This window comes from Lolium rigidum, chromosome 2 (genome assembly GCF_022539505.1).
Source record: "Lolium rigidum isolate FL_2022 chromosome 2, APGP_CSIRO_Lrig_0.1, whole genome shotgun sequence".
NCBI lineage: Eukaryota > Viridiplantae > Streptophyta > Magnoliopsida > Poales > Poaceae > Lolium > Lolium rigidum.
In genome coordinates this window covers 2,785,642-2,809,171 of record NC_061509.1, presented here as the reverse complement: position 1 = coordinate 2,809,171, position 23,530 = coordinate 2,785,642, and the positions used below count along the sequence as shown (strand labels likewise).

Here is a 23,530-nt window from a genome sequence, read left to right as displayed (position 1 = left end):
GTTAGTGTTAGAGTTAGTGTTAGTGAAAAAGTTAGTGTTAGAGTTAGTGTTAGTGAAAAATTAGTTAGTTAGTGTTAGTGTTAGTTAGTAAGTATGTAGTGCCACCGCGCCCCCGGCCCAAAATAAAGTATGTAGTGCCGGCGCCCCCCAAACGGTAGTGCCGGCGCCGACTAAGTAGTGAAGTTATTTTTTAATGTATGTTAACGTTGGTACATATATATATGATTTGTTTTCGTAGCTACGATGCCGCGACAGCGACAGCCGGCGGGCCGTGGTCTGACTCTTCTAGACGAGATGCAGCAGATGGGGGAGGTCCGGGATTGGGCTCCGCCGAGGTGGCACTGGGAGGTCTTAGCTTCCGGGTCGCGCACCTTGGTGCGGAATCCGGGTCCCGTTGTCGACCCGGATATTCTTTGGTGGAGGTCTTATGGGCCACGGTCGTTTCAGAGGGCGCCGGCCCCGCCGGAGGAGGTAGCTCAGCGCATTGCGGCGGAGGACGAGCACGTTCGCCGTTACATGTACGCGTTAGACAACATGTATAGGACCGGATGGAGCGTTATGCGGGGATCTCATGTTAGCTATGCTCCCGTTGTTGTTCCGTGGCTTTGGGGGCACACCCAGCCGCGGCTCAGGACCTGGCCGGCGCCCTCTAGGACCCGGTCTGCGCGGTTGAGTGGTTGTAGTAGTGATTGATATGTATTAGGGTTAAATAAACATGAACCCGATATCTATGTATGCATGTAACCGCAGTATTCTGCTTTCAGCACTATATTATCGATCCTTAGTTAAGAACTACACATATGTAACTCCATTTTCAGTTTTCTGCATTATCCTTAATTTGATCATATGATGGTTCCTATGTATAGCTTGCAGGTCGTTGTAGAAAGCATGGAGAGAGATGAAATTCAAGAAAATTTCATGGAGGAACTCATAGCAAACGGTACTCTGGATGATCGCGACGACGACGTTATTCCAGATGATGGCGGTGACGATGTCACCGCAACTTATTTGAATGACTCCGGTGAGGGAGCGGAGAATATTGAGGAAGAAGATCCTAGTGGCGCCGGTGAGGAACAAGATCATCATAATGGCTCCCGAACTGTAGTTATCACCGAGGTATATAAACTAATTAAGCCGCCGTTGATCGACTAGATGCATTAACTAATTAAATTGTACTGACTATGAACTATTTCTTTTTAGCCCTCCGGATCGAGCACTTCTTCCGTAAAGTCGAGGAAGCGAGGCCCGGCCAAAAAGTTGGATGACGGTGTTAGGCACGACATCACCCACATCGAAAAGGATGGTAAACCGATTGCTCCGCAGAAAGGTGCAAAGGCATTTATAGCTCAATGCGGAGTGCTTGTTCGGGACCACGTCCCGATCACCGTTCGAGAATGGCACAAGCCGAAGGGACTAGTGTCTGTCTGCAGAGGAAGAAGGTCAAGGTCTTTATATCGATGATGTAGCCAAAAACAGCATTATGGACAAGCTCATGTCACATTTCAACATAGTACCCGAAGAGGGGGTGACGCCGAAAAGGCCAAGATGGAGCAGGCCCTCCGCGAGTCTGGCAAGAAGAAGATGGCCGAACTATTCAAGAGCCACAAGAAAAGATTGCGCCGCCTTATCAAGATAAAGAAGACTCCGGACAATGAGCAGGTAAAAACTCACTCGGGAAGAATTCGTGAAGTACAGCGACGGAGTCGAAGAATTTAAGAGAAGGTCGGAAATAAATAAGGCAAATGCTGCGTTGAAGCTATATCACCAAATTCCGGGTCCAGTGGATACAGGGCTAACCGTCCTAAGTGGCAGTAGCTGAGGCGGAACCGACTCAAGAAAGGGATCAGATTAGGGACACACGGTTGGATCGAACGGTGCAAGGAGTGGTTCTACGGGATTGGGGGAACGTTGGATCCGAAACAGGGAAGTGCATCTATAAGAAAGCTCATCTGAAGGTTCCCATTGATGCCCTGGAAAAAGCACATAGGGACGTGGAGGCGGGGTTGTTCCAGCCCGAAAGAGAGAACGATGAGCGGACACGCGCCCTTGGGAACAAAGAACACGGCGGACGAACACGAGGCACAGCAGGCTCCGCTCCGTGGAAGTATGGCTTTCTCGCGGAAAGGAAGAGATTTCCCGATAAAAGCCATGAGAGGAGGAAGGCAAGGGAAACAGACCGCCCGGCTAACTTAGAGGAGGGTATGAGCACCATGCAAGCCCAATTAACCATGGTAACCCAAGTACTTACATCTCGGATGGCTCGGGGCAGGCTGTAGATCCCGCACCGCTCAATGCCATCGCCCGCCGCAATCTCAACCACACCGGAAAAGCAGCGTGGCTTCCTCTCAAGCAGTGGATAATGATGATGATGATGATGACCAGGTGGTCGAGCCTCCTCGCTACCCCCCGTGGATGATCTCACCGAGAGCCGTCCTTGTGAGCTGCATGTTAAAGTTTTCAACCTATCCTTCAAGGCGGCGGTCGGCATCCTCTTACCTACAAGGTCTTACCATTGCCGTTCGGTCCAAGACGACTTTGCTCGTTGTGATGGTGGATGAAGTGATGACAGCTTATGAGGGGTTGGTGCTTGAGCACCCCGCAGGTGAAGATGGGGAAATCAAAGAACCGGGAGAAGCCCGTAGAACCACCGTGCAATGGCGGAAGGAGAACATTGTGTTTCCAGGTGAGAAGCCAACAAGCATGCCACCTCCGCCTCCTCCGCCACCCGAGTCTCCTCCGCGTGATGATTCTCCCGTGCGCGATGATGATTCCCCTATCCATGACCCAGCCTGCTCCGCGTGAAAATACTCCGCCGCCTCCTCCTCCTCCTCGTCGGAGACTCCGCCGCCTCCACTTAAGCAAAAGAGGAAGCTGTCCGCGACACCTCCTACAGCTCCGAAGAGATCATCAACTCCAATGAGGGCACAGACTCCGGAGTTGTTACCACATGAGCAGCATCGAAGAGCAAAAGGCGTTTCTTGTGCCGAAGAAGGTGTTTATTCGACCGCGTACAGCTGAAGCACTTTGCCGAGACGAGAATGAAGAGACCTGAGCCGAGAGCTGATTATGACCGCTCTCTTGGACAGTCCTCTAGAGCGAGCAAAGAAGCAAAAAAGTCGCCCAGCCTTGGACAAGCAGGACATTCAGTGCCGCACCCCACTTCATCGTGGAGCCATATCATGATCCAGAGACGGCATCGATGATCGAACGGGCGGCTAGAGCTCAGTGGAGCATCAGCTGAGTACGAAGATTACTATCCAACGGCTCAAGTGGTAAACACGTATAGATACGGAAAAGATCTCGTCAAACCTGGCGAGCTCGCGCGTCTAGGGACTCGGATGCGAAGGTTGCATGACTGGTACCGAAAGCCTCGTCGAAGAAGTGAAACCTACATCACGGTGTATCTTAGAGATGAGCATTACTTCCGGGGAAGACGAGATAAACATTGAGTTATGCGAACTGCTTCAGTTATTCAATCAAGACGCCCTCGACAAAGCTGTCATCAGTTGCTACTGCTTGTAAGTGATTTATTTGTGTAATTAAGTTTGTAGCTCATTCATTTGCACTAACAATTATCCTCATTATATTCTTTGTGTACGCTATACATTTAATTATGCAGAATGAAGAAGCTGGAATACAAAAGAGGCAAGCTCCTACCGCTGGGGTTCATAGACCCAAACACAGCTCATGAAGTTACGGTTCGAGACTTCGCCAAGGACACGAGAGGACAACATCGTAATGTTTTTAGAGAAGCAAGCGTGACAAAGAGGATATATTCTTTCCCTACAACTTCAAGTGAGTGTTATATATAACATACATTATGCTTGTGCACCTTCCACTTTATTCTCGTAATCATTGAGCTATGCTTGTGCAGTTTCCATTTTATTCTCCTAATCATTGATCTTCACCTTGGAGTCGTAAACGTCATGGACTCGAAACGTATGCAATATGCGGAATGGGCGGACATGGCTGCCATCCTCCAGAGGTAGTTTCAATCAATTTCGTATTGGCATCTTCATCTGCTCTAATTCGAAGATATCATCAACTAATCAATTACTCATTTACTCATTTTTTTTGGCCGGGCAGGGCTTGGAAACGGTTCATCAATACTGTTCCGGGTGAATGGTGGAAACCGGAGCTTACATTTAGAGATTACCCTGTAAGTAGTACTATATATATAGCTATGTCCGTGAAACTTTATATATGATATTTACTTTCAATACGATGCTTGATTATTAGTTTGATCGAACTATTTTTTCGTAAAGTGTATGAGGCAGGAACAAGGGAATAACTTATGTGGATACTACGTCTGCACCTTCATGCGTGACATGGCCTGTCCCAAGGGTGGGGATCCCCAAATACACCACACTCGTGTACGATAACAAATTTTCACAATTAATCTTAATTAGTACCATCTATTGTATTGAGTTCCATTCATATATTGATCTCCTTTTTTAAATATAGATGACACGCCTAAGGGACACTCTCATAACAGCGGATCAAATAAAAGCAATTCAAGAGGAAATCGCGGGATTCTTTATTACCGAGGTCCTTACCCCAGGTGGAGAGCACTATCGGAAGATCGTGACGGCGGAGGATATTCGTTCAGGAAAAGTTGTATTGTAAATATGCATGCATTACGTGTACTGTGTTGACTATGTCGTCTACGGTTGACGATGTCTATATATATTCATGACGATTTTTTGTGGTTTCTTGAATGATATATATATGCATTGCTGAAACTCTGCCGCGGCAAGGGAAACAGATCTGTTTCTCTCGCCGCGGCAGAGAAACGCTGGTACAGCCCAAATCTGTGCCGCGGCAGAGAAATAGCAATTCTCTCGCCGCGGCAGAGAAACATAGGCCCGGTTCAGTACCACGAACCGGGACCAAAGCCCTTCCAGCGCGAGCTCCTCGGTCGCACCACGTGTTGAGGCCTTTAGGCCCGGTTTATCTTTGAACCGGGACTAAAGGGTACCCCCTTTAGTCCCGCCTAGTTGGTCCCGGTTCGGGAACCGGGTCTAAAGGCCCAAATGGACCGGGCCTATTGCCCCGTTTTCCACTAGTGAGTAGTGTCATATGAATGATACTACTATATGTTACTCCCCACTATGACTAATCTAACTGCAATTAAAGTGCGATGGTGAAGCCGAGAAACTCTATCGTAGATCCCGTCACTAATCCATACAATTACATCATGACTTCAGCAACGTAACCAAAGCTGAAAAGAGAGAGAGAGAAGGATTTAGAGAGATTTGAATCTTGGAAGCTCGTTGCTGATTACAAATTAGGTTTTGGACACTCAGTACACCTTTGCTTACGAACGAATGCATTATTTTGACGCTCAAAATTATTATTTATCAGTTCTTTTACAGTACATCAAAGGATTTCAGTTCGTTTATTTTCTTGATCCAACGGCCCATATTTGCAATACTACATCCAAATTCATATAATTGGCCATTAAAGGCATTTTAGGCGGTTCACTAGTATTAATCCCGTGCTCGGTTTTCATCCAGCTGACGGGTACAATTGCAATTTCACATGTCGTTTTATTTTGTGATGGTTTTGGGCGCGGTTGGTTGCCTGGGTGTCCCTTAGCTCGCATCGGTCCAATATTTTTTGGGCCGTTTAGTTTCATAGGCGCACTCGCGTTCTTGCATAGCATGGGTTTAAAGCACCCTGGGACAGGCCCCGGAGGAACGCACGGTTTGACAGTTTCTTCAGGGCCAGGCCTGGCGAGACGAAAATTGACAACGCCGTTCGTGCGGGAGCTCTGCCTCAGCATGGCGGGAGAAGCCAAAATCCCAGCGGCGTTGCGCGGCAAATGTAGGGGTAACCTCCCTCTTCGGTTACCCTCTACATTAGCCCCCTCCCAAATTTTGCATTCCCCCAATTTTCGCACCGGCGGTGGCGACCCTGGCAGCGCGCATCTACCTTCGGTCTCCGGCGCCGGACCAGGGTCCTCTTCTCCAGCCGCGGCGGAGCCTGCGCACATCTGCGGTGGCTTTCGGCCGTGTCCTTCGTCCGCCATGACGGAGGTAAGGGGAAACTCCTCTGCTCTACTGTAGTGTTAGATTCATGTTCGTAGAACTAGTTGGATTCGATAAGACCGTTCGTAATGCATAGGTCTTGATTGAGTAGACCGATCAACTCTAGCTTGTGTATCACGCCGCAGCACTCATCGTTTGCATACAAGCCTGGATCCTAATGGTGCACAAGAGAGCAGATATGCATGCTTCTTTTCCTCGTGTGACTTACGGACCTATGTTACAATGCGATCAAGAGAGGATTGTCAACCAAAACAACATCTACAACTGCAACAACGTAGAGGCTATCCAGATGCTACGGATAAGAAGAGCTCCTTTCTATGCACTTGTGAAAACGTTCAGGGGTACTGCTGACTGATAGCATCCACACAACCGTCGAAGAACAAGTCGCAATGTTTCTTCATGTCGTCGGTCATAACCAGAGGTTCGTAGTCATCATAACACATTCAGATAATCCACGGATACTATCTCTCGGTACTTCCAGCAGGTCTTGTACGCAATTGGGGAGCTCAGAGGTGAAATGATCAAGCTAGCATCAATGAACACACCAACCAAGATCAAGAACAGCTACAGGTGGTTCCTCTATTTCAAGGGTGAGTACAAAATCATGTTTCTTCTACCTATCAGATGTGTGCTACCGTCAGAAACATGAGGATTGCATTGAGGCTATTGATGGTACTCATGTCACTGCAAAGGTACCGAGATCAATGTCTACAGCATTTCGCAGGAGGAAGCACTACACCAACCAGAACGTGCTAGCAGTTGTGGATTTCGATATAAGGTTCACCTACGTGCTTGCTGGGTGGGAGGGTTCATCTCATGATGCGAGCATCCTGGCCGATAGCTTGTCAAGGTCTGATGGGTTACACATCCCTGAGGGTAAGTTCTACCTTGGAGATGCTAGATATGCATGCCGACCTGGAATTCTACCTCCCTTCAGGAAAATAAGGTACCACCTCAACGAGTTCTCTACGAAGTACCGACCTCTGAATGCGAGAGAGTTGTTCAATCTGAGACACTCGAGCGTTAGAGTCGCCATTGAGATGGCCTTTACTGCATTGAAGAATAGGTTCAAGGTCCTTGACCGTAAAACCGTTCCACACGTTTGAGACTAAGTAAAGCTGGTTCTTGCTTGTTGCATTCTTCACAACTGGATCCTAGGTTGGGATGAGGATGAGTTCTTCGAAGAGGTGTCAATTTTGATGAAGTAGATGTTAGAGTTGTATAGTCCCTTTTCCGTTATTCCCCAGTGTATGAGGGGCTTACCTGCACATTGTCACACATGTACATGTACTGGCCTATGGCCCTCTGTGAATACCAGTTGCTCATTCTCAACATGGTATCAGAGCTCATGGTTTAGCTCCTTGCACGCTGCAACTCCGTGCTCGATCTGCGCCGCCGCCGATGATCTTTCCGGCCGACGCTGCTCCACTCTTTTCTTCCTCCTTTATTCCACAAAATTTAGTCCTTTTCGGCCGTTCTAGAGCTCCAAATCGAGCTCTCCCGTCGGCTCCGTCGGGCTCTCCGTCCTGGTCGCCGCCGGCCAGCCTTCGTCTCGGCTAAGGCCGTTCTTGGCCGGATCTCCTCGCCTGTGGCCGGATCTGCTGGCCAGACTCCGCCCCGGCTGCCTCTGGTCGGCCGGCTGTCTCGTCCCGGCCGCGTCTGGCCCGATCCCGCCCCCAATCCGGCCCGCCCCGGCCTGGTCCGGCCTTCTCCGGCAGTCCTGCACAAGGTCCGTCCCGATGCTGTCTCCTGCGTGCTGCTTTGGAGCTCGTACGTGAATACCCTTGTTCCGTACGCGAGGCTGCTGTGTGCTGCCGTGAGTTGTTCCCCAGATTCAGATCTGGGTTAACCAAAAAAAAAACACTGAGAAGTATCAGTATGGCATCCTCTTCTGCGGGTTATGTTAGCATTCCTCGGTGCCCGTTGATTTTTGATGGCACCAACTATGGGGAGTTTGCTGCCTTTATGCGCATCCATATGCGGGGTCTTCGACTGTGGGGTGTCCTTACCGGCGAGGTCTCCTGTCCGCCGCGCCCCACCGCTCTCCCGTGCCTCCTACTCCACCGTCCGTGCCACCGGCCCCGGCTGAGGATGCTACTCAGGATGATCGGGATGCAGCCAAGTCCGCTCGAGGCTGCCGCCGATGAGGCATATGAGGAGCAGGTACTTGCTTATTCGGAGGCTCTTAGCTCTTATCGTGACGAGCTTGGCTACCTTTACTCAGTGGTGCGATGAGGATGCCGTGGCTGCCGTCGTTCTTTCTCGCAGTGTTCAGCCACAGTTTGCTTCTGAGTTTATGGGTCTCGCCACCGTTGCCGAGATGTGGTCTCACCTTCGTCAGCGCTATCAGCCTTCTGGGGATTCTCTGTACTTGTCTGTTTTGCGTCAGGAGCATGACCTTCAGCAGGGTGACTCTACTGTTGATGAGTTCTACACCCAGAGTGCGGCGATCTGGCGCCAGCTTGACTCCCTTCGCAGTGCTATCTATGGTACTTGCCAGTGTTGCCGGACAGTACGTTCCGATATGGACTTTCAGAGGATCCATGAGTTCCTATCTCGACTTCGCCCTGAGTTTGAGCCTCGTCGCGCTCAGTTGTTTGCTCGAGGCCGTGTTCCTATCTCGCAGGTGCCGACCGAGCTTCGTGCCGAGGAGACTCGTCCGCGTGGTGCCGGCCTCGCTTGGGACACCCTCTCGTTCTTGCTGCTCGAGTTCCCACCTGCTCCCGCACCGCCACTTCTTCCTCCACCGGTGCCCGCTGCCTCGGAGGAGCCCGTTCTTCTCGCGGAGGGGGTCGCTCTCGCCCTCCTCGGTTCTGCACTCACCGGTCGGAGGTCCGGTCACCTTGAGTCCGACCGCTACCGAGCGCCGGGGTGTGCCTCCTCGTGCTCCACCCTCGCGCCCGTCACCACCGGCTTCACCGAGCGAGGATATAGTGAGACTTCAGCCGTCTCCTTGCCTCCTCCGGCTCGCTTCGACGGCATCGCTGCCTCCGCGGCCGTTTCCTCTCCACCGACAGGTACATCTTCGTGGGTTCTGGATTCCGGAGCTTCTTTTCACATGTCTCCCGATTCTTCCTCTCTTTCCTCTCTTCGACCTCTTCCTGTTCCCGTTAGTGTTCTTACCGCCGATGGTACTTCTCTCCTCGTTGCTAGTCGTGGCACCCTTTCTACTTCCTCCTTTTCTCGTTCTCGATGTTTCTCATGTTCCCCGTCTTACCATGAATTTGTTTTCCGCTGCTCAACTCACTCGATTCTCGGTTGTCGGGTCATTCTTGATGTTGATTCTTGTTCTGTTCGAGGACACTCACACTCGGGCCCCGGTTGGGGCTGGCCCTCGGTGCCGTGACTCCCGTGGACTTTGGGAGCTTGATCGGCTTCATATTCCTTCTTCCACCACTTCATCGACCGCTCCATGTGTGCTTGCTGCTTCCACCACTGCCTCTTTTCAGCAGTGGCACCATCGTCTTGGTCATCTTTGTGGTTCTCGCTTGTCATCTTTACTTCGTCGAGGTCTTCTAGGGCCTGTCTCAGGAGATGTCTCGCTTCAGAGTTGTCAGGGTTGTAGGCTTGGTAAACAGAATCAGTTACCTTATCCTACTAGTGCGTCTGTATCTCAGCGTCCGTTTGATTTGGTCCATTCTGATGTATGGGGTCCTACTCCTTTTTCTTCCAAGGGGGCCACCGCTACTATGTTCTTTTTATCGATGACTTCTCTGACCACACTTGGATTTATTTTATGACTTCTCGCGGCGAGGTTCTCTCGATATACAAGCGTTTTGCTGCCATGGTCCACACTCGGCTTTCCACGCCTATACGTGTCTTTCGGGCTGATTCCGCCGGTGAGTATATCTCCCGACTGTTGCGTGGTTTTCTTGCTGAGCGGGGCACTCTTGCCCAGCTTCTCCGCCTCGGCGCCCATGCCCAAAATGGCGTGGCTGAGCGCAAGCATCGCCACCGCTTGAGACGGCTCGTGCGATGATGATTGCTGCCTCTCTTCCTCCTCACTTTTGGGCTGAGGCTGTGTCTATTTCCACCTATCTAATCAACCTCCAGCCCTCCACAGACCTTGCGAGGTGGTATTCCTCTTGAGCGTCTCACTCGGTCACACTCCCGATTACTCGACCCTTCGTCTTTTTGGTTGCGTGTGCTATGTTCTTCTTGCTCCACGCGAACGCACCAAACTCGAGTGCTCAATCTGTTGAGTGTGTCTTCCTTGGCTACGGCCACGAGCACAAAGGATATAAGTGTTGGGATCCTATTGGTCGTCGGATGCGCATATCTCGGGATGTCACTTTTGATGAATCCCGTCCTTTCTACCCGCGTCCCTCCTCCTCTTCCTTCTCGGTGGATGATATCTCTTTTCTCATGTTCCCTGACTCACCTCCTCCTGTGCCTCCGGTCCCTGCTCCGTCGAGTATCTCACCACCTTCTCCTCCTCCACCCGCCAGACCTCCCTCTCCTCCCTCAGCACCGTCCCCACCCTCCACACCTTCCTCTCCCATGTCACCTTCCTCGACTACGGTCGTCCCTCCCTACCCTTTTCACTACTCCCGTCGTCCCCGTGAGGATGATGCTCGCTTCTCCCGACATGCCCTCTACCTCTGATGCGATGCCCTCTCCGTCCGAGCCGACTCATCATCTTCGTGCTCGTCCTCGTCCTCCTCCTGATCGCTATTCTCCCACTCACTACGGTCTTTCTGCTGCTCTTGAGCCGACTTCTTATCGGGATGCCCTTGCTCATCCCGAATGGCAGCTAGCGATGGCTCAGGAGATTGCTGCTCTTGAGCGTACTGGCACTTGGGATGTTGTCACTCCTCCTTCTTCTGTTCGTCCCATCACCTGCAAGTGGGTCTACAAAATCAAGACTCGCTCCGATGGTTCTCTTGAGCGCTACAAGGCTCGACTTGTCGCTCGCGGCTTTCAGCAGGAGCATGGCCGTGACTATGACGAGACCTTTGCTCCAGTGGCTCACATGACCACTGTTCGTACTCTTCTTGCCGTTGCTTCTGTTCGTCACTGGTCTGTCTGTCAGCTTGATGTGCAGAATGCTTTTCTTAACGGTGAGTTGACTGAGGAGGTATACATGCAGCCACCTCCTGGCTATTTTGTTCCCGATGGCATGGTCTGTCGTCTCCGGCGCTCTCTCTATGGCCTTAAGCAAGCCCCTCGCGCCTGGTTTCAGCGTTTTGCCTCTGTGGTCACTCCTGCTGGTTTCGTCCCTAGCGCTCATGACCCTGCGCTCTTTGTCCACACATCCTCTCGTGGTCGGACTCTGCTTCTTCTTTATGTTGATGACATGATCATCACAGGCGACGACCCTGAGTACATTGCCTTTGTCAAGGCCCGTCTTCGCGATCAGTTTCTCATGACTGATCTTGGTCCTCTCCGCTACTTTCTTGGGCTTGAGGTTTCCTCTACCTCCGATGGCTTCTATATCTCCCGAGAGAAGTATATTCAGGACCTTCTCACTCGTGCTGCTCTTGGTGATGAGCGCATTGTCGAGACTCCTATGGAGCTCAATGTCCGCCTCCATTCCACTGATGGTGATCCTCTTCCGGACCCGACTCGCTATCGTCACTTGGTTGGGAGTCTTGTCTACCTTGCTGTCACACGTCCAGACATCTCCTACCCAGTCCACATTCACGAGTCGGTTCATGGCTGCTCCCACTAGTGTCCACTATAGTCATCTTCTTCGTGTCCTTCGCTATCTTCGTGGCACTATCTCTCGTCGGCTTTTCTTTCCTCGCTCCAGCCTCCTTACAGCTCCGGACCTACTCGGATGCTACCCGGGCTAGTGATCCGGAGGATCGCAAGTCTCTTTCGCCTACTCGTGTCTTTCTTGGTGGCTCTCTCATTGCTTGGAAGACCAAGAAGCAGGTTGCGATCTCTCGTTCGAGTGTTGAGGCTGAGTTGCGAGCGATGGCTCTCTTGACGGCTGAGGTGACTTGGTTACGCCGGTTACTTGCGGACTTTGGTGTTTTCGCCGACGCTCCGACTCCGCTCTTATCGGACAAGTATCGGTGCCATCAGCATTGCGCGTGATCCGGTGAAGCACGAGCTCACCAAACACATAGGTGTTGATGCCTTCTATGTGCGTCATGCTCGTGCAGCATCGAGTTATGGCTCTTCATTATGTGCCTTCAGAGCTTCAGCTTGCTGACTTCTTCACGAAGGCCCAGACTAGAGCACAGCATGGTTTCTTTCTCTCCAAACTCAGTGTTGTTGACCCACCATGAGTTTGAGGGGGGGTGTTAGAGTTGTATAGTCCCTTTTCCGTTATTCCCCAGTGTATGAGGGGCTTACCTGCACATTGTCACACATGTACATGTACTGGCCTATGGCCCTCTGTGAATACCAGTTGCTCATTCTCAACAGTAGAGACCGGCCATGATGTGGAAGCATGCGACAATGATGCATGGAAGGTGAAGAGCCAAGAGTGGGCAGACGCAATGTGAGAAGCCAGAGGCAACACCAACATCTGAGAAGAAGTGAAGAAGAACCCATCTATGATCCCCTGCTTCTCGAACCCCAATTTGATCCCCATATGTTGAACTACCCCGTGATGATAAACTGTCATTCGTAGTAGCTAGGGAGCATCGTGTTATGAACTACCATTCGTAATAGCTAGGGCTGATTTCGTGAACTGCTATGCTTCGTAAGTTTCCAACTATCATGAACTGTGATTTATGTGTGATGGGAGGTGAGAGCATGGTAAGGCTGCCCGTTGTAGAGAAGAGGTAATCTTAGGCATGCCTGGATGGTACCAAACAGGTCTAATCTCATCTCCATCGAGATTTGAGCTTGGCTGCAGGCAAACAAACCGGCAAACAAACAGAAAGTCTTTTTTGGCCCAACCGATGCAGCCCGACCTACTAAACAACAAGCCAATTTCGATCCATAGCTCGTTCTGGACGCGCAAGTGTGCTTGCAGCGCTGCGGCAGTGAACCACGAATCAGAAATAGGCTACCAAACCGCCCTTTGTGATGGAAGCACCGAACATGGTCACCCTCTCCGCCTGCCCCCATCGCGGATTGTGTCAGCCCTCTACCGCCGCCGCCGTCTCCACACCACTACCCTGCCATGCGCCCATGCCCCATCAGTCCTCCACAGCCGTCGCCGCCCCATCGACGTTGTCACGCCATCTCTCATGTCACCTTTTTTCTAATCATCTCATTACTGTCGCCGGACAGTATGCGCTTGAAGAGCAGCCAGAGGAAGGATTAAATTTTGATTCTCCGGCACCTCCTAGAGCCTTGGCGGACACACGTGATCGGCATCTCAATTCTGCTATAAACAGAAAGTACATACCTTTTCATTTACTTCAAGAACACAGCCTTCAGAGTGTTTCCTGAATTCCTTTAGCTAAAACAGAGAGATGTTATTACAGCATAATCGGATATCATGAAAAATAGATAATGATAGATGTAAACAATTTTCTAGCAGTTGTCATCAGTTTTATTTAAATTTTTTTGCCTCTTTCTGACTTCTGAGAGCAACAGGCGGGTTGCTTTTCTGTGTATAATCTTTTGCACATTGTAGTCTATTCAATGCACTTCAGAAAAATTATTGTCCATTGTAAGCAAGGGAAATCGTTTTTCCTAGTTGATACAGCACTAGGCCCATGAAAACAAAAATCATAATATGAATAAATTCCAGTTTCCCTTCAGTTACTAGATTTGTTATCAGCTTTGTCAGCCAGCCAACAAAGTCTGACTGGCCTTTTTCAGATGCAACTTACGTGATTTGCATAACGAAAGATATATTGCATAATGTACTCACCTCCAATGTTGGACACCAAACATATAGGTTTCTTGGACTGAATGAAGAAACTAATCTAGTAAGACCAACCAAAATAGACAAGATACTGACATCAAGCCATTATCTAATTGGTATTTCCCTCTAGTGATCAGAGCTCAATCCCACATGTACACTGGCATGTGCAACATAACTGAAGGTACATTTAGACACTAGAACCTCGGAAGAAACAAATCCTGGGGAGATTGCAATGCAATACTCTACTTTGGATTGCAAATATGATATTTCAGACTACTACATGGCAGAAAAATGCCACTTTTAGACCACAAGATATAGTCCACAATCTTGTGACAGCACATAAGGATAGAAATGCCATGATAATATAGTCACCACAACAACAACAAAAAGGTCCTGCAAGGTTGCAACAAAATACACATGACGAATCTTGGCGCAGCACTGCTCATAGGTTGCCACTGAGGCAACCCTCTGTCTCATCCACCATCCATGACAGAGTTTGGCTTGTGGCTGCTTGTTTCAGTTCTTCAAGCTGAATCAAGACAATTCAGAGCTGTCATTGCTGTATATAAGCAAGAAAATTCGTTTTTCTTTGTCAATGCAGCAGGAGGATGAACAGATAAAATTAGTAGTGTGTTCACCTTCTTCGCCTTGAGTCGCCAATGGAGTGTAGAAGCCTTCAATCGGAACCAAAGAGCATGAGTCGTCGTCGTCATCATCATCATCATCATCATCATCATCGTCCTCTTCACACACGTTCCTCACTCGCTCTGAGTGTAGCTCGATTGTGAAGATTCTGGTAGGTGTCTTGATGAAAAGCACATTTGCACTCTCGGCAAAGCTCAAAAGCCTTACCTCCTCCTCCTCGAGAGCATCAGCTGGGAGCAGATTGTCCAGGCAGATGACCTCGCTCTTTACCCATAGTGCTGCGTCATTGTCGTCACTAACCAACCTCGACCATATGTTGAGACCACAGTCTGGAGAAAATTGAGCAACTCCTAATCCACCATCCTCGGTGAGAATGAGGGCCACTGAACCGTACCCCTCGAACTCCGGGGGCGAGATGGTGGTAGCATCCTCCCCGGCCAAGTCGTACTCGATGATTGTTCCACGATCGGACAGGAAGTAGAGCAGAGAGTCCCCCACGAGCACGCTGGTGGTGTGGAGTCTGAAGTCCACAGCCAAATCGTGGATGCAAGTCAGGTCGCCCCACTCGCCGGTCTCCGACGAGTAGGAGCACACACATGTGTCCCACTCCAGATCCTCCTCGTCTTGGTAGCCATTCTGGTAGCCGATGGTGTCACAATAGACCATCACCAAGTGAAAGGGCCTCCTCCCGTGACAGCCGCGGTGGTCGCACCCGGCCGCCGCACAGACAATGGCCGCGGTTGGGTTGTCCCACATCGCCTCTGGCACCGGCACGCGCTCCTGGTCGCCAGTGATTGGATCCCACAACACGAGCTCACCCCAACCCGGAACCATGTCGAGGAGAAGCGCGCGGCCATGGCGGTAGTCCAGGGCCAGGTAGTCACCTGGGACGGCGAGGGAGAAGGCTGAGGCTGTGGTGGCGACGAAGTCTTTTACGGCCTTGGGGTTGTTTCGGAGGAAGCCCAGTACGGGGGGTCTCCCGTGGAGCTCGTGGAGGCGGCGGCGGAACCTGCGGTGCGAGATGATGCGTCGCCAGGCCTTGCAGACGAGCGAGGCGCGGAGGAGGCACGACGGCTCGTCGGGAGGGAGGCGGAGGAGGATCTCCTCGATGAGCTCGTCCGGCGGCGACTCGGTGAGGCGCAGCGCCGGCGGCGGCGCCATGGAGCTTGCTAGGTCTGGGCTTGGACTGCGGAGAGCGTGCAGTGAAATGTTGGGCCTGAACAGATTCATGGAGATAACCTGAGTTCTTTGTTTTTCTTTAGTTTTTTTTACGGGCGGGGCTCTGCTCCTTAATTGAAAAAAAAAATAGCTCATGTATGTATACATCAATCAAATTCTCGATCATCCTTACATTTTTCTAGCACAAGAATATTACTACTCAGTTGTTTTGATTGCATTGTGGAAATACAATGTGGTGATAAACGACAAAAAAAACTAGCACTGAAATTTGAATTTTGACATGTGAATTGTTCTTCTACATGCTTTAAATGCTGTTGGACATCTAAATCTTTTTTAATACCATTTTAATTGATAGATTGAAACAGGCGGCTAGTTTTTTTATATACTAGACCATGAAGGCACGTGTTGTCGCTCCCGCCCATCTTAAAAAGAAATATAAGCTCCAAGGCTACCAACTTGTTTTCTTCTACAAAATTCGTCTCTAATCAGGATGTTTCTTTTTTGAGGATTCAACTATTGCTAGCACTAACGCAAACTAATTTTTTTTATAATCATGAATGTCAGTATGAAGTGCATCACTCTACAGATGTCAAGAGCCGAGTACAAACCATCATCTCTGGAATGATTAAGAATCGGAATCAAAATGTGAGAAATAACAATAGAAATATATGGTTGCTATACACATAACCGATATCCTCTACCCATCGACTTTTCATGAGCAATAGCCATGCGGTTGACTTCACACAATAGGAATCCAATTTGAACGTAATAAGAAAAAAACTATGAACAACAGATGTGGAATAAGCTAAAGTGATACAAAAACGAATCAGTCCAGCAGTGGATGGTTTCATATCAACGTCACAAGATTGTTTGGAAGTCATCCACCATGTGAGCAATTCCTATTCAGAGATCCTGATCGATGAGCATGGAAAACCCTAAAAAGAGCAACAGTAGAATCAGCTTGGTATATACAAAGGCGGCATCGACATTACATGAATGAAGAAGTATGGCGAGGAACAAGAAACCGGGCAAGAAAAATAGCAGTCAACATTCAGAGGTGATGGAAGGGTGGTAGAAAAATGATTATGCGCAGCCTAATACATGAACATACCGAACAGTTGAACAATTGCAGACACATTGCATGTCCGACCATTAACCGACATCATTATAGGAGGAGATAGTCAATATTGTCTCATCATGATTACGTCACCATCGACGGTTTCAGTGTCACGAGTTAGAGCAAGTACAATAAGATCCAACCAGCATGCTATAAGACATAAAATATTATGTTCTTGCTTAGTTGGATGAAAGAGATTAGGCGAGAGAAGGGAACTGGGCTTTCATGCAAGAGTCAGGCTAGCACATGCTTCTAGGCACTTTGTGAACCTAAAAGGTGGATCATATATATTGTGAAAGTACTATATTTTTATAGTCCATAATTATACATGCTAGCTATAAGTTAACTACAAATAACGTGTCAAACTACTATAGTCGGCTTTCAGCTACACTATTATTCTTGCTCTTACGAGGAGAACGGGCCTGGCTCATCACTTATTGGCTCAAGATGGCGCATTAAGCCCAATTTTTTTTTGAAAGCCACCTTGGTCGGTTTAAGGAGTCCGTAGCAACCCAACCCTTTTCATGTGGGCCTAGCATCTCACGCGGAGCGACGCGTCAAATAACACCACGATGAGCATTGCAGGACAGCTGTTCTATCTGGACCTAGAGCTCTAGAGAGCCTCAGAGTAACCCATCTGCACTCCACTACTTCAATGTGAAACTGAGCAACGTCGTTGCTGCCTAGTCCCGTGCACGAAATGTTATTTCTTCCCTAATGTCTCCTATTACTAGAGAAGACGTATGATTACCATACTTCACTAGTTTATATGTCCTTCATTTTTCTAATGTTGTATTGGTGCTCGGGCATTATTTTTTACCCCTTCTACACCTTACTCCTCCTTCAAAAATATGTTTGTGTGTTGCTTTGAGGATTTGGAAAACCAACTAGTAACACAAGGTGCAATGGAGACTGGTTGTGGCTCTTGATATACTAGTCAAATATATATGACCTCTGATGATAGTATCCCGCACACGTATTATTGCTTGGTAGGTATATAATTGATCGGTTTTGAAAACGCTTCTGATGACAAGGACAACACAACCAATGTGTGCAATCAAAGTGTGACCAATTGGGTTATCTTCCTCGATTTCGACGAGAACCCTTGGGTTAATTTAACGTTTGCGAATATGTCTTTTTTTTCCAAAACACTACTGGAAGAGAAGTAATTCAGATTCAGCAACATCTCAAATCATATCATTATAATGATGATACTACTAAACTAGTATGGATTTTCTGACATATTTTAAAATATGATTTTGATATTATGGTTCTAATCAAGTCTTGGTAGTTGTGAGTTATTTTATCTCCTTGTACACCCTACTCACTCATTCTCCTCGTTCAAGCACATGTTTGCGGGTGGCTACGCAAAGTAAGGAGCAACAAGGCGCAAGCTCGTGGGGATTGTTGATACTTTCGAAATAAACAGTGGTGCTATCTCTCATGATGGTATCTTGGGCACATATTATTACTAGGTAGGTAACACTATATTGCGGGGGCGTACATCATCGATCGATTTTGAAAATGCTTCGATAATAAGGAAAATTACGACCAATTTATGCAATCAGAGTGCGATGTCAGATATCAGTCAAAACCAGCTGTTCGGGTAACTCGAGAAACTACCACGGAAAGCCGATCACTAATTCTTACAATTAACTACTACTTAAACAACAAAGTCGAAGGTGAAAACAAAGAGAAAGGTCTAGATAGAATCGAATCTTGGGAGTTCTGTACATGAATATAAATAGGTTTTTGACACCTTTGTTATAGACAAATGCATTATTTTGACACTCTAAGTTACTATTTATCTATTTGCTTGTAACCATTCAACTAAGAGTTTTATCGTAACTGGTTCGACAAGAATTGGAATGCTAGTGCCATGTATTTAAACCTTCAACCGACCCATCCAAGCATTAACTGATTATGGAAAAAATGGCACTCCAGTGCAGAACACTTGTATTGGTTTCCTTAATAAACAAAGATTGAAGGACGTTGCAACGTGTACCTGGCTGTTTTGCAATTAAAAATCAGAGCACCGTTCTTTTCCATGACATTTTTTCAATGCATGACTTTTTTTCATAAGAGAGGTATCGATACAAAGCATCTCATTATCCATGTGCTTGATTGAAGACAACTGTTAGTTCCGAAATTAAAGGTGAGTACTTACAATGCTCCATGACTTGTCGAGTTATAATCCCCGTACCATAGAACTGACTTTTACAATTTTATACCAGATCATCGAGCAGAGAGAACAAACATTTATCCATATTAGCAAAGTAAGAAATATAACAGCCAAGGTATTGTATGAAGCAGCGGCGGCACACAACATCTCCTTGTCTATCCTTGGATACTCGTTCTGACTCTCGTACCTAGGTATCCTACAAGATGAAGCGGAGAAAGATGAACTGAGAGCCGCCGGAGTTAGAGATCAAGGAAGAGCAGCAGCGACAGCGCAACGTCGACACGATATGGAGACTGAAGACAAATGACATCTCAAGGATTTTGTTGTAATTTTCATTTTTTAAGGTGCTTTATAATGTTCGATGAGTCGACCTTTTCGCAAAAAAGGAGGTCCTTTTTAGGCAAGAGATAAAGGACTATGAAGAGCTATATGCTTAGAGTTAACCTGATCGATTTCGACAATCAATCGTGCGCCATCGAGGAAGCTAGCCTAACAGTCGAACCCGCCTCGTTCTCTTGCCAGCGAACCGCAACTACCTCATCCCCCTTATCCCGTCTATGTCTTTGAGCCGTTGATGCCACTATATCATCCTCCTGATCACCCGCCATCGCAATTGCTCTATAGGGCGTTGTTACGCCCGCCATGGTCACTGGAATAATCACACCAAAATAGCAGAAATCATAAATAAACTTCACACAATAGGAATCCAATTTGAACGTAATAAGAAAAAAAAAACTATGAACAACAGATGTGGAATAAGCTAAAGTGATACAAAAACGAATCAGTCCATCAGTCGATGGTTGCATATCAACGTCACAAGATTGTTTGGAAGTCATCCACCATGTGAGCAATTCGATCCTATTCAGAGATCCTGATCGATGAGCATGGCAAACCCTAAAAAGAGCAACTGTAACTCAGCTTGGTATATACAAAGGCGTCATCGACATTACATGAATGAAGAAGTATGGCGAGGAACAAGAAACTGAGCAAGAAAAATAGCAGGCAACATCGAGAGGTGATGGAAGGGTGGTAGAAAAATGATTATGCACAGCCTAATACATGAACAGATTGAACAGTTGAACAATTGCGGACACATTGCAGCCGAGCATTAATCGACATCATTATAGGAGGAGACGGTCAATATTGTCTTACCATGATTATGTCGTCGTCGATGGTTTCGGGTCATGAGTTAGAGCAAGTACAATAAGATCCAATCAAAGATGGCTCTCTCCACGTCCACGTCCACCTCCCTCCTCCCTCCTCCACCTAGCCATGGCGATCTACACCTCTAAGCAACACCCTACAGATTGCAAACCATTTAACTAAGAGTTTTATCGTAATCCGGTTCGCTGAGAATTGGAATGGTAGTGCCATGTATTTAAACCTTGTACCGACCCATCCAAGCATTAACTGATCATGGAAAAAATGGCACTCCAGTGCAGAACACTTGTATTGGTTTCCTTAATAAACAAAGATTGAAGGACGTTGCAACGTGTACCTGGCTGTTTTGCAATTAAAAATCAGAGCACCGTTCTTTTCCATGACATTTTTTCAATGCATGATATTTTTTTTCATAAGAGAGGTATCGATACAAAGCATCTCATTATCCATGTGCTTGATTGAAGACACCTGTTAGTTCCGAAATTAAAGGTGAGTACTTACAATGCTCCATTACTTGTCAGGTTATAATCCACGTACCATAGAACTGACTTTTACAATTTTATACCAGATCATCGAGCAGAGAGAACAAACATTTATACATTAGCAAAGTAAGAAATAGAACCTGAGGTATTGTATGAAGCAGCGGCTGCACACAACATCTCCTTGTTTATCCTTGGATACTCGCCCTGACTCTTGTACCTAGGTACCCTACAAGATGAAGCGGAGAAAGATGAACTGAGAGCCGCCGGAGTTAGAGATCAAGGAAGAGCAGCAGCGACAGCGCAACGTCAACACTATATGGAGACTGAAAACAAATGACATCTCAAGGATTTTATTGTAATTTTCATTTTGTTGGTGCCGGAATGACAGAGTACCACAGCCCAAAGTCTTAAGTCGCGAATATTCACGCGAGCGCACGCGCTATGTGTACCACGGCCCTATGTGTGTTTCTAGCACTTTACATGTCTACAAGAGCCTCCCTTATAAGTGGCTCTAAACTTTCATCCCTTGGCGATGTGGGACTAAAAGTCCTCCTCTTTGTTTGTTCCTGACCAATTGTGCAACGTCTACTGGGCAGAACGAAGGCCTTTGTTGCATATGTGTTGTATGGGCCTTATCTAGGCCTTGATGTTTCCTTGGTAAATCTGTCTCCAATTGAACATGCATGCCATAGCGGGAAAAATGACTACAATCATGCATGGTGCATGCATTCATTGCACATGGCCCTCTCTCCTCCATAATTCTCTCACTTTTCTCTCACTCTGGCGCCACATGCGTAATTTCTTACCTATACTTAGAAGAGGTATGCCTCTTTCACTCTCTCCCTCTATGATTCTCCCAGACCGTGCTTTTAAACTTATACGCGGCTGGTTGGCTCGCCCATATAGTCCCGGTAAGATGTCGTCCGGGACATCCATAAAATAAAATATTTTTATGTCATGGGACGTCTTGTGCTTTTTCTCCCATGGTACCACTTTTTGTATGCAATATTTGTTGTGCAGTCAACACTATGCATGTTAGCCTCGCCTCAGATTGACTGTATTGCATGGTTGACTTCAGATTAAATTTGACTGTGACATCACCCATTGACCTCACATGACTGATTTTTCCCTAATTGGTATGAAGATGGTGCTGCTAGGATGGGTCGTTGCACCAGGTAAGGTAATTTGCAGAAGTTGGGCTAATATTGAAATGGGAAAGTGGGAACAATCACTCATTTTACAAAAGTTGGCCCTGTCACTTCCCCACGCGGTGACGGCTTGGCTTCCCACCCGATGTTAATGGGGCGACGATGAGGCGAGGGCTCGAAGCTGCATCTAGCGGTAGAGAGGCAGGCCCTCGTCAACACCATCGAGTGCATGTACCGCCTAGAAAAAAGAAATGGCACGGGCGGTGGAGTTTTGGCGAGGGGGTGGGATTTCGAGGAGGTACAAATGTACATCTGCACCGGCCTACCTCCGTTCGAACAAGCGCCGACGGCCACACTGCCAATGCGGTCGGTGCACAAAACACCGAAACATCACGCGCCCGACCGACCATTTCCCGCCCGGCCAACCATTTCCCGCCCAGGCCGAGGCTATAAAGGACGCCCACCTGCGCGGTGAGGAGCCCCACCCCAATCGACACCGAACACCAAACCATCTATGGCTCGCCGGAAGGTCACCAGCTGAGCGCACATCAGGCAGATGTGCCTAGACCGCTTCCCGCGAAGGTCCGGCAAGGAAGTCGACATCATGGCCATGGAGATGGCCTGTTAGTTCGCCGAGGAACATGTCGCCGCCTTCGAGCGCGAAGGCAAGGTGGCTCAGCAGGCGCTAGCACAGGTGGTCGAGGTGGTGGTGCAACATGCTAAGCGGGCGTTGGCGGAGGCAGAGGAGGAGGTAGCCAAGGAGGCTGCCGCTGCGGCCATGGCGAGGTTGGAGACGGTGGAGTGTGAGGCTGCCACCATTGCCGTGCGCGAGCGTTGACGCAACTTTGGGGACTCCATGGCGCACATGCAGGTGTCGGCGCGTGAGAAGGCCTACGCGCGCCGCCGACGATGCATATGAGGAGTACCGTGTGGCGGAGGCGGGGGTCGTTGCTATGTCTTGGGGCCTTCCGGGCAAGGAGGAAGGTCCACATGACGCACCGCAGGTCCGCTGCAAGAGACCGTGACCGTCTGGAGCGCGACGCGAAGATGGTCGCGGCGGCGGAGGTGGATCCCCTCGCCATGTCAGCATGGATGCGCAAGTATGCCACCCCAACTGACCGCCGCTACTCCAACGACCCTGAGGAGTCGGCGGGTTCGCCTCCGCCATCCTCAAGTCCTAAATTACCATCCTGTCGACCTCCCTTTAGACCACCGACCAGTGGTTGGCGTCGGATTGGTGGATTATAACCATCCATGGCGATGACAAAGATGGTGGCAACGGAGGCTGAGGGCGCCGGCACCAGTGCCGAGGCTGTACCGGACATGGGAAACACGAGAGCTGGGTGTTGCTGGAGGTTATGGGGGAGCGACGGAAGCGGAAGGACCCACGGGCGGTCAGGGATGAGTGACCCGCAGCGTGGCATCAGCGACAGCAAGGTAGCGGCGGCCAGCGGCCGGCGACAACGAGTAGGGCAGAGACCGGCCAGCAGCAGCGTGGCCACGAGCAGCGCTGATGTGGCTCCGGCGACGAGCCACATGACAGGTGTGGTTCGCCGGCGCAGGAACTGTCCTGACCATCAGTTCAGTGGGTGTGTTGTCCATGCAGAGGGCTCGCTCGACCGCTGCTGGCTTTGGGTGTCCTCGCGCGTGGCTGCAGGGCCAACACGGCGGTCACGATAGTCAAGAACCAGCGGCTGCGTTGCAGCAACTCGGCCCTGATGCACGAACTGGCCCACATGTGCAAGCTCAACAACCACAACACCATCTACTTCGTGCGGAACCAGCGATGTTT

General features: G+C 48.9%; 1 protein-coding gene across 1 annotated transcript; it reads right to left on the bottom strand.

Annotated features, from left to right (window-relative positions):
* Positions 1-14,266: 14,266 nt before the first annotated feature.
* Positions 14,267-15,630, bottom strand: LOC124685825. The gene is made up of 2 exons (XM_047219859.1): positions 14,677-15,630; positions 14,267-14,353 (listed from the first exon to the last, which is right to left on the bottom strand). Exons 1-2 carry the CDS (start codon positions 15,628-15,630, stop codon positions 14,267-14,269), a joined length of 1,041 nt encoding a protein of 346 aa, XP_047075815.1.
* Positions 15,631-23,530: the final 7,900 nt, after the last annotated feature.